At 40.2% G+C, this 15,000-nt stretch overlaps 1 protein-coding gene across 2 annotated transcripts in view; it reads left to right on the top strand.

Moving 5' to 3' along the window:
- Window positions 1–14,087, top strand: part of LOC119596934 (flocculation protein FLO11-like) — a 22,891-nt gene extending 8,804 nt beyond the window's left edge. Inside the window, exons 1-4 of one of the 2 annotated variants that reach the window (XM_037946313.1) lie at window positions 2,764–2,901; window positions 3,118–3,261; window positions 5,697–5,878; window positions 11,585–14,087. In XM_037946313.1, coding sequence (XP_037802241.1) covers window positions 3,226–3,261; window positions 5,697–5,878; window positions 11,585–13,211 — 1,845 coding nt within the window. In that variant the 5' untranslated portion in view covers window positions 2,764–2,901; window positions 3,118–3,225 and the 3' untranslated portion in view covers window positions 13,212–14,087. Of the gene's footprint in view, window positions 1–1,573; window positions 2,902–3,117; window positions 3,262–5,696; window positions 5,879–11,584 lie in introns of those variants that run through there. The other variant, XM_037946312.1, reaches the window with a different exon arrangement.
- The last annotated feature ends 913 nt before the right edge of the window (window positions 14,088–15,000 follow it).

Below are 15,000 nucleotides of genomic sequence, written 5' to 3'. Positions count from 1 at the left end.
AGCGAATGGGATATTTTTGCAGTGCACAATTTGGTGTATATGTATATATATATATATATATATATATATATATATATATATATATATATATATATATATATATATATATATATATATATATAAATATATATATATATATATATATATATATATATATATATATATAATGAGAGAGAGAGAGAGAGAGAGAGAGAGAGAGAGAGAGAGAGAGAGAGAGAGGAGAGAGAGAGAGAGAGAGAGAGAGAGAGAGAGAGAGAGAGAGAGAGATAATATATATATATATATATATATATATATATATATATATATATATATACACATATATATATATATATATGTATGTATGTATGTATGTATGTATGTATGTATATATATAGACAGACATATAGACACATGGATAGCTAGGTATATATGAAGACAGGTAAATATATTAAGACATATATATACATATATATATATATATATATATATATATATATTTATATATTTATATATATATACATATATATATTTTATATATATATATATATATATATATATATATATATATATATATATATATATATATATATATATATATATGTGTGTGTGTGTGTGTGTGTGTGTGTGTGTGTGTGTGTGTGTGTGAGAGAGAGAGAGAGAGAGAGAGAGAGAGAGAGAGAGAGAGAGAGAGAGAGAGAGAGAGAGAGAGAGAGAGAGAGTATGAGAGAGAGAGAGAGAAAGAGAGAGAGAGAAAGATAGAGAGAGAGAGGGAGGCAGAGAGAGAGAGAGAGAGAGAGAGAGAGAGAGAGAGAGAGAGAGAGAGAGAGAGAGAGGGGGGGGGGGGGGAAGATAAGTATTCAAATGATATATTGTGTATAATGTTATCTGTTTAGATTTCTTTATTTGTACAATAGTTGTATATAATATGCGAATGCGAAATCTCCTCCAAAAAATTATGACAAGTAAATAAGTTAGTAGTAAGCGAATAAGCTAATAAATCAACCTGTTGATAAAGTAATTAATATCTGTTGCTGAGTAAATAAAAAAGTTCGCTTTCAGTTTGTTTTAGGTGAATTATTTAAAAAAACTGAAAATGCGTTTACGAAAAGACTATCTAATATTGTGACAAAGTTGTTCACAAGAAAAAAAAGTTTTAGCTTCACGGAGATAAAACAGCGAAAGAAAGTCACCTCGCCCTTGTTTTGTTATCTCGAAGAGTAACTGCAATACAAAACAGACTGATAAGATATAAGTAAAGTTACGAGTCATTTTTATTTTTGGAGTTGCGAAGCGAAATCCCCGAAGTCCATTTCGTCGAGACTGGTTTTGGTTTTAGTGTCAAAGAGAACGTGAGAGACAATTTACATTTTTGTATCTTGTCATCGTTGGGCAGTGCAGTTAAATGTTCTGTCACCTGTTCATATAATAGTCTTTTCGTAAATGTTTCAGTATCTATTTGGAGATACGAGCTAGCGATTGAAGAAGTATAATAGTTATGATATTTTTTGTGATATTTATGTGACAGTAAAATGTTTCAGAATCTTGTATATTTGGGTTGCGAATCTTCATGAATTTTCTTGTCTTTTTGCAGTATGTCTACAAGGATCGGGGCAGCAGTAATGCATCAACTTGACTTCCATCGATTGACGTGGATAAACGAGTGACACTGGTTCTTTCAACAAGATGCCAAACTGAAGATGATATGAAATGATGTTCTACGTGTGGATATGATGTGACTTGACACATGTGACACTGAGCGGGTGACCTGATATGTGCGGGATTAGAGATGCAACCTGGAGTGATGACCTAACATAAGTGGCACAGGAGACTGGACCGGGAGCTGACTGGTTCCATGTGGCACGAGGGGAGGCTCGTTGCATCAGCAGTTGAAAGGTGCCCCGCCCCATGCGACGCCTGGACCTCCTCCCGCGAGACATATGACGCCGCGAAATGGCAGACGGAAGCGCCGCCCTCGATCTCTCACGGAATATCCTGGACGACCTCTTCTCGCACGCCCACGCCGCCCTCATTGGTGAGGACCGAGGCCTCCAGGCGGGCGGAGGCCACGGACACAAGCGCAAGGGCGTGGAGGCCCACGGGTTCAAGCGCAAGACCTTGTTCCTGTCCTCCGTCGGCGAGGCAGCGGCGGGGCCCTTCGGAGATGGCTCCAAGAGGACTCCCTCGCCTCCCCCGGGAACGAACGGGGCCTCGCGCGCCCACGCCCCGAGGGTCCCTTGTGTCTTGCCGCCCACGCGTCCCTCCCGCGCGAAAGAGACGGTCCTCGGAGTGCCTCAGCGGCCCCCCCCCGTTAGCGCGGCGTGCCCTCCGATACCCCCGTGCCTCGCCAAGACGCCGTGCCTCACCACAACCACGTGCCTCGCCAAGTCCGCGTGCCTTCCCACGCCCACGACTCCCCCCCGCCCGCACCGCCCTCCGCCCCGCCCCTCTGCGGCCGCGCCCTCGCCCCGCAAGATCCTGAGGAGAGCAAGCGCACAAATACCGCTGAAGCCGCCCCCTTCCACGCCCGCGGCTTCGCTTCCGCCCACGACGTACCTGACTTCACCGCCCGCGGATCTGGCAACGCCGCCCGCGTACATGACGTCGACCACGCATCCAGTCTCGGCCGACATCCTGACGTCGTACCTGACGCCGCTGCCGACGTACCTGGCGCAGTTCTACGCTCGGCTGACGTCTTCGGCGGCGCCGCGCTTGGCGACACACCTGGCGACACACCTCTCCTCCTTGTCTTCCTCTCTCTCCTCCTCCCCCTCCCCCTCCTCTTCCTCTTCCTCATCCTCTTCCTCTTCCTCTTCCTCTTTCTCCTCCTCTTTCTCCCCTTCCTTCTCCGCCCCGATAGCCACGGAGGATGAGAGATTTTCCCCGAAGAGAGAAGTGGAGGATGAGCTCGAAGGGAAGAAGGTAAGAGAAGTGGTAACAATGATAATAACCACAAGGCAAAATAAGGCTGCCAACTTGGGTGAAGGGAAGATAAACAGAAAAGGCAAAATGAGGAAACGTACAGTGAACAAAGGTAACCCGAAGTAGCAGCAACAAAAATATACAATGAATATGAACTTATTATCATTGGTGATATATAATTGAAATTAATGTAACTGATCGTAATTTACGTTACAGATGATAAAGTCGTTATCAGTTGTTGAATCTTGAGAATAATGATTGTAAAACAGCATCAGTGAAGAGGATATTCGATAATGCCATAAAGTTTGGGTAACGGAGAAAAAGATGATAACAGTAAGAAAGACAATGGCTATGAATATAGTAAGTGATTAAGCAATGCTCTGTCAACTCCATTTGCATATAAATGATTTTGTTTACTCTTTTTAGACTTCTATTTATTCATTTATCTAAGAAATATATCTGTTCCTTAGATGATCATACTATGTAAACAACAGCACCCGCTAGCTGCATGACATACAAAGTCATTCACAATATGCCTCTGTCTAGACCATTGATTCTTTACCAGGGGACCGAGCGAAACGAGGCGAAGAGTAGGAATTTCTCGAATCATACGTGTTATTCTCTGAACAAGAGGGTGGCCCAATACTAAGATTATATAAAAAAGGAAAATTCAGAGAGTATCGTCTACATTTTTTTTTCTAGCTTGGCTTATCAGTTATATACTTCTGCCCTTTCTCTATCTCTGCGAAGCCCACGAGGGAGAGGAGGGGGAGGTTTTCGAAAGTTGCAGGGAAGGGGGCGTGGAATGAAAGGGTGGTTAAAAAAAAGTTCAGAACCACTGCCCTAGCCTACTTTCAGGAATTTCCCATTCATCTGTCAGCCTTTATGTTTCCCCATTTATTCCAACTTACATGTCTTTTTAAGTTGATTTCACCTTTTTTTTCATCTTAATCCAGTGATTCTTCTTTGTATCTCCCTATTCCCATTTTTATTTGAATATCCTCTAGTTCTCCACGCTCTCCTCTCCTCGGTTTCTCGTTTCTTCCCCATCCAGCCTCAGAAAAGGGGCAACTGGCAACCCACTGTGTTTGTTTTTCTTTGAGAAAAACAAACACACACAGTCAAACAAAAAGATAAAGAAATAAAAATAAAATGTACAGAAAATAGAGATATTGAATATGAAATGAAACAGAAAAGAAAGAAGAAGAAAAAAAGAAAAAGAAGAAGAAGGAAATATATATATATATATATATATATATATATATATATATATATATATATTATATATATATATATATATATTTAAATATATATATATATATATATATATATATATATATATATATATATATATATATATATATATATGTAAACACAAGTACTAAATGTCAGCTGATTAGAATAAATAAAGGACGGCGCATCAGTGTTTCACAATGTCTAAGTGAGTTGCCATTTCTTATTACCCGAGCCTGGAGCAATTCAGTTAACGCAACTCTCTTGAATTATCTTTCATTTCCCTCATCCACTTTCATTTCTACCTCCCTTTTCTCGCTTTGCCGTCTGCCACCGTATTCCCCTAAAAATTATCTTTATTTATTTATTTATTTATGCACTGACTAACTGATTAATGCATTTTTCATGTCTCGCTTTGTAACCTTTGTAAGGTCTAGCAGAACATCTGCATTTTCGTACATATAGCCTTTTTTTCTGATAGCCTGGTTCTACATAGCATAACAGATTTATATTTCCTTTCTCTTGCGTTTACTGTAACAGTAGTAGACACTTTCCTAAGGCCTCCCTTTATTCCGTTCGTGATCTGTGAATCAAACTCCCCTTCTTTGATGCTAGATAAAACAAACAAACAGTGTTTTTAGGAATCTACTATTAAAAAGAATCCCTTTATGTTTCCACAATCGAGTCTTCCTTTATAGAAAATTTCATATACGCCATTTTCTTTGCAATATTCATTTTTTTATATACATATATCTTTTAAAAATCCTCTATCCTTCATTTTTTTCCTACCCCTGTTAATATCTCAAATGTCTATGTCAATCGGACATAACATACACTGATCTACAACGCCCTTCACTTAACACATCCGCAAAAATGTCGAAAACGTATTATATATGGGTTCTATGATACAATTAACATCACCAATTAACATCACCATTATTTACACTATATCTTGTTATCTTGACTGCATCCTGATTCTCACTGTAGTTCTAGTCCGTTCTTCCTTATCTTCCACTAATCTTACATAAGTTTTCAGCGATTGTGTATCTTGCTATCTCCATATATCTTCTCTTAGGCCTTTGAATTAAACCTTCTTCAGATCGATATATACAGAATGTAGTTTTTTTTACTAATCTTCCTGTATTTCCCAATCAGTTGCTTGTGAAAGCGATTATCAGCTTTCTAGTCTATTCTAGCCATTTAATCATCTTCACTCATTCATCTGTGAGTCTTCTTCCAATCATCGACATGTTTTTTTTTCTACTATTCATTTACACTCGTCATTCATTTACGTAGCCCCTTCATATAAGCCCATCTATGTATTCACTGAATAAGTGAATAATTATACCATTCATTCGTTCATCTCTGACTCCTCATAAATGGAAACATCTGTCCATTACTTCCTCGACCATTTAATCATTTTCTCATTCATCAGTCACTTACGAATCCACAGCTGTACCTATTTTATCAATTTACATACGACGCACCTATATATAACTGCAGCTATCTCTCTATTCACTCACCAACCATACTCTCCTACACCATTCCCCTTCGCGTTTCAGTCGTGCGTCGTATGCGGAGACCCCGCCCCTTTCCTTCAGCCGAGCGCCGCCCTCGTCTGCGACTCCTGCAGGGCCTTCTTCTGGAGGAGTGTCGTGGACGCAAGTTACAAGGACTTCGCCTGCGCCAATAGCTGGGGCTGCATGGTTACGGTGTCAGCGAGGAGAGCTTGCCAGGCCTGCAGGTTGGTGTTGCAACGTGTTGTGCTGAGAATGGAAATGGGTGGTTTTGAGGCTTCTCTCGGGTAAAATTTTGGTGGTGATTATTGGTATTGGTAGTGTTAATGAGGATAGTGGTGGTGCTGACGGTGCTTGTAAGGACGGTGGTGATAATGGTGGTGATTTCCATAGTGCCGATTGGTGTTCATAACAATGATGATGACTTTAGTGGTGTCCATAAGAATGTGATGACTTTAGTGGTGTCTATAAGAATGTTGATAACTTTAGTGTTGCTTGTAAGAAAATGGTGATGACTTTGGTAGTGTTAGTAGGAATGGTTGTGATGATGGTAGTGAATAAGAGGGTAGTGAAGAAGGTAGTGTAGATGTGATGGATGTGATGACTTCTGTGAAACGGAGGACTGATCATGAAAAAGATAGTGATGTTACTAAGTACACTGGTAGTGTCAAGAATATTTATAACAATGAGACTTTTATACAAGCATATATCGGTGATGACAATAAACACAAGAAAAATAATATTCTTTACATCGACTTTAATTTATAATTCATGACTAGAACATATTTTTACATCGAATATAGTTTTAGCATTCATGACTCAATGACAATAGGAACGATTACGAAAATGAATCAAGAATCATGCACGCAACAAGAACAAAGAGCAATGACAACAATAATAGCAATAACAGTAACGATAAAAACAACAGTGACAACAACAACAATAACAACACTAGTAAAAACAATAATGACAATAAGTACAACACAAAGATCACAACAATAACAACATTGACAACAACAATAACAAAAACATTAACAACAACAACAATAACAATAACAACAAAGACTCCACCCCGCAAGAGAAAAGGAAACCAAAAGAAAAGAAATAAAGAATCAGAAATGAAAGACTAACTTTATGATTGTGTTAATCGATCATAATAACAGCAAGACTGATAGAAAAGACACAATAGAATGTGGCTTTACATCTCGTATGGATATAAGCGGTGAGTAAAGTATTGGTTACAATAGGGATTGTGCTTCAAATTCCGTAAAAGCTTTAAAGACGATGTGAAAAAGAGAGAATATAGTGTTTTGGTAGATTTTGAAAGTTAAGTGTTTTTTAATAGTAATCCCCCATGGGCAATGAACTCGGTGATGCTGACATTTCTAAATTCACACACACACACACACACACACACACACACACACACACACACACACACACACACACACACACACACACACACACACACACACACACACACACACACACACACACACACATACACACACACACACACACACACACACACACAGTTCAGTTCAAATCCATGTAAATGGGTCACGCCAAGCAGGTCAGATGTTATTAGTTGCATACGGTGAATTAATTGCTTAGCGAAGAAGTATCATGACTAGAATGATTATAGTTTTTTGTTCAGCGATCTGTAGTATGATGGTGGTGGTGATGATGGTGGTGATGATGAGGGTGATGATGATGGTGGTGATGATGATGGTGGTGATGATGAGGGTGATGATGATGGTGGTGATGATGGTGGTGATGATGAGGGTGATGATGATGGTGGTGATGATGGTGGTGATTATGATGATCATGGTGATGGTGAGGGTGATGATAAGGATGAGGATGGTGATGATGATAGTGATGACAGTGGTGATGATGACGATAAGGATGATGGCGATGGTGGTGATGATGATGGTAATGATGATGATGGTGATTATATATTTTTTTTATTATTATCATTATTATTATTATTATTATTATTATTATTATTATTATTATTATTATCATTATTATTATTATTATTATTATTATTATTATTATTATTATTATTATTATTATAATAACAATAATGATAATAACAATAATAATAATAATAATTATTATTATTATTATTATTATTATTATTAGTAGTAGTAGTAGTAGTAGTAGTAGTAGTAGTAGTAGTACTAGTAATAGAAGTAGTAGTAGTAGTAGAGTAGTAGTAGTAGTAGTATTGCTATAATAATAATAATAATAATAATAATAATAATAATTATTATTATTATTATTATTATTATTATTATTACTATTATTATCATTATTATTATCATTATTATTATTATCATCATCATCATTATTATTATCATTATTACCATTATTAATATTATTTTATTATTATCACTTTCATAATAATAATGATAATAATAATGATAATAATAATAATTAATATTATTATTATTATTATTATTATTATTATTGTTATTATTATTATTATCATTATTATTATTATTATTATTATTATTATTATCATTATTGTTATCATTATTACCATTATTGATATTTTGTATCATTATTATCATTATCATTATTATTATAATAATAATAATTATTATTATTATTAACATTATTGTTATTATTGTCACTATCATCACCATCACCATTATTTCCTTTGTGTTATCATTATCATTATATCATTTTTGTTACTGCTATTCTGAACCTAATTTTTATTCATACCATCATTATGAATTTCCTTAATATTATTATGCATAGCGCTGGTATAGTTAATTATGAATATGGTAATTAGCGATAGAAGTGACGATAATCGTATTAGTAATGCTATTGATAGTAACAACAACAGGCATGATGGAAATGATATTATCTACATCGTATATTGCCACTGGAAAAAATATGTTATATTTTATTTTAAAGTTTTCGACCCATTTTGAGGATAAATATTTACTTAAACATTCATAGACTATGTTTGAAGATATGAGCATGTATGTTTTTCTTTTTATTTTGTCTTGAGGAACGGACATTCCCAACCCAATTATTGACCGGCAAACTTACGGGCTGGCAGCATGCTCAGCTTACTAATGGGCATCAAATAAAGTTCTGTTCTGTTCTTTATATATATATATATATATATATATATATATATATATATATATATATATATATATATATATATATATATATATATAAACACACACACACACACACACACACGTGTTGTGTGTGTGTGTGTGTGTGTGTGTGTGTGTGTGTGTGTGTGTGTGTGTGTGTGTGTGTGTGTGTGTGTGTGTGTGTGTGTGTGTGTAAATATATGTAGTGCATATATGTAAATATATTTATATCTATATACCATATATATATATATATATATATATATATATATATATATATATATATATATATATATATATATGTGTGTGTGTGTGTGTGTGTGTGTGTGTGTGTGTGTGTGTGTGTGTGTGTGTGTGTGTGTGTGTGTGTGTGTGTGTGTGTGTGTGTGTGCCTACAGATAGATACATACATACGTGTCGATAATATCTGCACCATTGTTTACGGAGAACCTCACAAGCTGGAAGTCAAGGGTACGGACACCTGATATTTTTTCCGCCTGTCTATCATTTCCCGCCAATAGTCTTATTTACGGCTCGCTTTATATTGATCAGCGTCTCCGTGCGCACATGCGTCCAGCCGCGAATAAACTTAAGGAGGCTTGCGTGACACCTGACACGTCCTGACATTTAACTGATGCACTATGGCCTCATTGAACTCGTCCGAATCCATAGAGTGAATGTCCTTTCGTCGGAAATGGAATGCGAAATTATTGTAATATCGTGGATTATTTGTATGAACTTGTTTCCAAAATTATGACATTGAGAGATGTTTTGATTATGTATATAAAAACAACAAAAAAATATCTAGATGATGTGTATTGCAGTTCAACAAATGGGTGATTTTATTATGATCAAATGCAGAAAAAAAAAAATTATATTGTGAGAACAGGAAAGAAGAAGAGGAAAAAGAAAGTAGAAGAAGAAGAAGGAGGAGAAGGAGAAGAAGAAGAAAAACAGCAAATAACAGCAAATCGAATGAAGCGGATAATAAGACAGGTAATTCAGTGAGTGACAACCCTGAAGCGTTGTCTCCGGTTGCTATTCTTTCCCTCTCCTGCCCCTCCTCCTTTGCTTCTCTCCCCCCTCTCTGCCCTCCCCTTTCCCACTTCCTCTCCTCTTCCCTCTCTTTTCCCTCCTCCCACTCATATTCTCCCTCTCCCTACATCTTCTCCTCTCCTCTTCCCCTTCCATCTCCTCCTTTCTCGCTCCTACTCTCCTATTTCCCGTTTCCCCTCTTCCTCCATTCCCTCCTTTCTCGCTCCTCCTCTCCTATTTCCTGCTTTCCCTCTCTTCCCCTCTTCCTCTTCTCTTCCGTCCTTCGTCTCCCCCCCCCTTCCATTCTTCCTCCTCTCTTCCCCCCTTCCCTCTTCTCCTCTCCCTCTCTCCCCCTCCCCCTTCCTCTCTTCCGACGCTCCCTGGCACGTGAGCAGCGACATCTATTGGAGTTAGTCGTCGCCAACCTGGGAAGAAAGGGAGGCGCGTCCTCCTTGTCGCTTGACAGGGCGTGGGAGCGGCCACGGAACATACTGGGAGTACATCTTGCTGTTGGTGAGTTCAGGGTTGACCTATACTTTGACTGTTCCTCTGTCGTATATGTGTGTGTATGTGTGTGTAAATATATATAAAAAAGTATATATGCACACACACACACACACACACACACACACACACACACACACACACACACACACACACACACATACACACACACACACACGCACACACACACACACACACACACTCGCGAATGTGTATATTCATTTATGTAAATCTGGATGTATATATACACATGCACACACAGGTGTGTTTACAAATATATAGGCACACTATAGACACAGACGCGCACACGTGTTTTTGTGTGTGCGTGCGCGTGTATTCGCGTATGTGTATATATTGTGTGTGCGTTTATTTATACTCAAACACACACACCTGTTTCTCCACCCATACCCCCCCCCCCCTACTCTTCGTCGGCCTCAGAATGGACGGCCGTTTCCCTCGACGCCACGTCATGCTCGCCGGTTTAGAGCTGCGCGCTCGACCTTACGGCGTGACTTGCAGAAACGTAGTCTGAAGGATATTATCGCGGCGGAGGACTCGAAGATATGCTCTTGGGGGTTCGAGCCAGTGGAGCGTGGACGGCATGACTGTAGCGTTGACGAGATTAGTGTGTCGCTTTTATTTCCTGTATGCGCGTACTGATCTTCTCGTGTATGTATCACACACACACACACACACACACACACACACACACACACACACACACACACACACACACACACACACACACACACACAGAAGTTGTAATGGTCCATCATGATATGACTGAACTACTTTTCTGAATTTATGCAAGAAGATGAAGTCATTTAATGGCATTACTTGCATTTAAACGAAGACATCATGTCACTAAGCGGACATGACGATGAATTTCATTTTTATACTAAGTGACTGATTATGTGTCTTGGTTGCGAAGGTTTAGGATATTTTTGAAAATTGGTTATTGATCTGTTTGTCTACCTTATATATATATATATATATATATATATATATATATATATATATATATATATATATATATATATATATATATATATGCGTGTGTGTGTGTGTGTGTGTGTGTGTGTGTGTGTGTGTGTGTGTGTGTGTGTGTGTGTGTGTGTGTGTGTGTGTGTGTTATCACACACATATGCCCACACAAACACACATCTCGTAACTCTCGTTACGAGGAGAGTGTTGTCCAAGTAGCGTACAGATATAACAAAACATAATGGACTAAACTATCTTGCCAGGACTCTACAGCTGCTGTTTCCTCCCCAGATTTTTTAGCTGTCTGCGAGCGGGGATGGACATCTCGCGGGCCAAGAGAGATGAGGATGAGGAGACTCCTGGACCTTCGCGCTCTCCTCATGCAAGTCCCTCATGCAACACGGAGACGAAAAGCCCCGAAGGAGCCGCTAGCGCCTTCGCCAGCAGTTCCCGAGGTTCCCCCCGGGCGCCCGGGTCTCTAGGGCCTTCAGAGCCTTCGGTGAGCCCGCACTTGAGATCTAGTCATTCTACCATTCCGCTCGCAGCGTCCCACTTCAGGGCCGGACACCATTCCTCCGGCCCTTGCGGGTCCGGTTCGGGTCCTAATCCCCGCGTCTCCGTCGCTCCTGGCGGTGCCCAGCGCTCGGTCATCACGTCGAGCTCGTCGATTCGGGATCCCTTGTCTGCTGCTCCTGTTAAGACGGAGGATTCACTTTCTTTTAAGTATCCTGCGCAACTTGATCCTGCGCGGTCTGTCATTCAGAGCGTCCTAGGGTCATCGTCGACGCCGTTTCGTCCGCCGAGAAGCCAAGAGAGAAGACGGAAATCGGCGCAGGGAGTTGCGCGTTCGGGTCCGAGTGAAGCAGCTTCGAGTGGACAGAGCAGCAGCAATGCGACGCCTCCTCCTGTACTTAACATGAAAGATCTGGAGTCCCTACTGACGCCGGAAGATTACATGGACCTGAAGGAGCTCGAGGAGTCCTACCACCGAGCGTTCGAGAACATTTCCGTGCCAATGGAGAACCGCATGATCAAGCCGGACGAACTGAGCAAACTGTACAGCTTCTTCATCAAGCGGCGCGCCAACTTCCTGGTGAGCACGTCGCTGTACAGCACCCTGGCCCCCGCGGATCGACCGAAGCTCCTGAGGATTGCGGTGTCCATGTGCACCTACATCACCGGCGCCCACCTCATGGACACACGGAACTACATGTGGCCAAAGCAAGGAGAGGCGGCGGCCAGCCCCTCAACTCCCATGCTGTCCGCAGCCACCATCCGCCAGTACCTGTCGCACGAGCAGTTCATTCGCCTCATGCGCTTCTACGTCAACTATTCCTCGTATTACTGCGACGAGCGAATAGCCATCATGATGCAGGTCTTGTCCCTGGCCTATCCGGAGACAGGGCTGGCGGATCCTGCCGTGGTGGAAGAAGGCAGGAGGCGCTACGGCGGCCTCCTGTCGCGGTACCTGCTGGCGGTGTACGGCCCCGAAACGGGCGTCAGCATGTTCAGGGCGCTCCTCAGCAGCCAGGTCGAGATGAGGCAGCTGGTGGAGATTAACCAGCACGTGGAGCTGGTGCCTCGGGTGTCCAGACAAGAGGACGCGAACGCCGGGGCGGCGCTGAACAAAGGAATCCAGCTGGTGTGTGACGGCGCCATGGAGATCATCGATCAGCTGATGAGGCAGCAGAGAAGCCGCCACGAGAACAGCCTCATCTCGGAGCTGCAACAGAGATCTCGCGCCCTTGCGGCGGTGAGGCCCGAAAGCGAGGCGAAAGTGGACGACCCCGAGCACCTGGTTGTGATAAAAGACGTGCTGCGGCGTCTGGCCAACTGCAATGACCCGAAACTCCTGGCGGATGCCCGGCGGATCATACCCACGGATCTCTTGAAACAGTTTCATAAAATGCTCGAGTGAGAAGTGAATTCTCTATGTTTCGAGACATGACAGGGTGTGTGGGAAATGAATCTAAAATAAACACATAAATGGTGAAAAAGAAAAAAAAAAGAAAAATTAAAAGACTGAAAATAACGCTGTTGCAGTTTAGGCAATATAATATTACGGAACAATTGTACCAAAGGTCTAAGGAAAGTTGACATACAAATGAAACCGAATTAGAATTTCGTGCCACCTTGCATTTATTCATGCATTGTGTTGCGTTCGTGAGCGTATGCTGTGTGTATTATGAGGTTGGTGTATGTGTATCATGAAGTGTGGAACTAAAGCATTATTCTGTGTTTTCAAACCTTTTCTGTCGTTTGCTCTCTCTCTCCTCCCTTCTTCTTATCCCCTCTCCTTTCTTTCCATCCTTCTTTCCTTTTTTTCTTTTTTTCTTTCTTTCTTTCTTTCTCCTTTCCTTCCCTTCCTCCCCTCCCATTCCCTGTTCTCTCCCAGCCTTTCCCCCCCTCCCTCCTTTTTTAACGCGTGAACGTGTACGCCCAGTGAACGCCATAACGTGTAAATGGTCATATAAGAGATTAGCTTAAGAAGCCAAAGGAAACGGCGCCCATATTTGTATATTATTTCCAGAGTGTGATGACAGAGCAAATCTTGACACCTCTCGTGCCATTGTGGAATTGTCTACTATTGCTCATTTCAGAATGTGTGAAAAGACTAAAATTTATTAATGGAGTATGTCTAAGCTAACAGAGCCAAATGTTAACTATACCGTGCCTGATATACTCAAGGAGCTAATCCTCAGGTGAGATGAAGTGTGTACTTGTGCGTGTGTGTTTTTTACATATACATGTGTATGTTGGTAGAAAATATGAATTACATTGCGTATATATAAAACGTGGTTTTGATATCCACTCTTTTTTTAAATGGAATCTTTCCCAATTTTAAAGGAAACATTGTTTCAAGATGGTATTTATGGAGTGTAAATCATATTTTATTCTTCATAATAGTCAGAAATATATTATACATTATTGCCACTGTTTTCAATAAAATAAGTAAACTTTGCTACTCCGGTGAATATCTATTTTGTAACATAAACGTTACATGAATGTGTGAAAAGCTTGGGATATTGTTAAACCACGGTTAAAGATTGAACATGAATTAAGTTATATTTGGGGTTTCTTTGTTGACGTGGCTAACTGATGTATCCACACAGTGAATGGATTCCGAAAAATGTTGCCAGGAAAAAAGGATGAAACAGTTGTCTTATTGAAATATGGTACACAGAGGAATGGAAAAGATCGATTACTTAGCAGTAAAACAAGATTAAATATGACAGAAATAAGGGAAGATGTAACTCTCTGAATGCTCTGGCACATCTTGCGAGGGTAAAAATTAAAGAAAGAAATAGGGATTTTCAGTTCAAACAGATCGATCAAGAACATAAACTAAAAATCTGAAACCAGTTGACTGCTGAGCACTGTAATATACGTGTGTTGATAGCCAGTAAGGAAATGACTGATCGAATTTGAAATGTAATTATTGCAAATGTAATACAGGTAAAAGATGCTAATTATCATAAAAACGATGGCCAATAAGATGCTAATAAGAATACTGTATTCTAGGCGCAGATGACAATGTGGGTGGGGGATACGCACCCCCCCCCCCCTTAGATTAATAATGACGCTGCGATTGTCTTCACATATGTGACAGAAAAAAGAGAAAAATCACAAAGTTCACAGAGTTCACAAATACTATCATCTATTTTTCATGACTTATTATTATTGTGGTATCTCTCTACATGTTATTA

Source organism: Penaeus monodon, chromosome 38, assembly GCF_015228065.2.
Source record: "Penaeus monodon isolate SGIC_2016 chromosome 38, NSTDA_Pmon_1, whole genome shotgun sequence".
NCBI classification, from domain to species: Eukaryota; Metazoa; Arthropoda; class Malacostraca; order Decapoda; family Penaeidae; genus Penaeus; species Penaeus monodon.
Note: the sequence above shows the minus strand (reverse complement) of the source record. Positions and strands in the feature narration are given on the sequence as shown.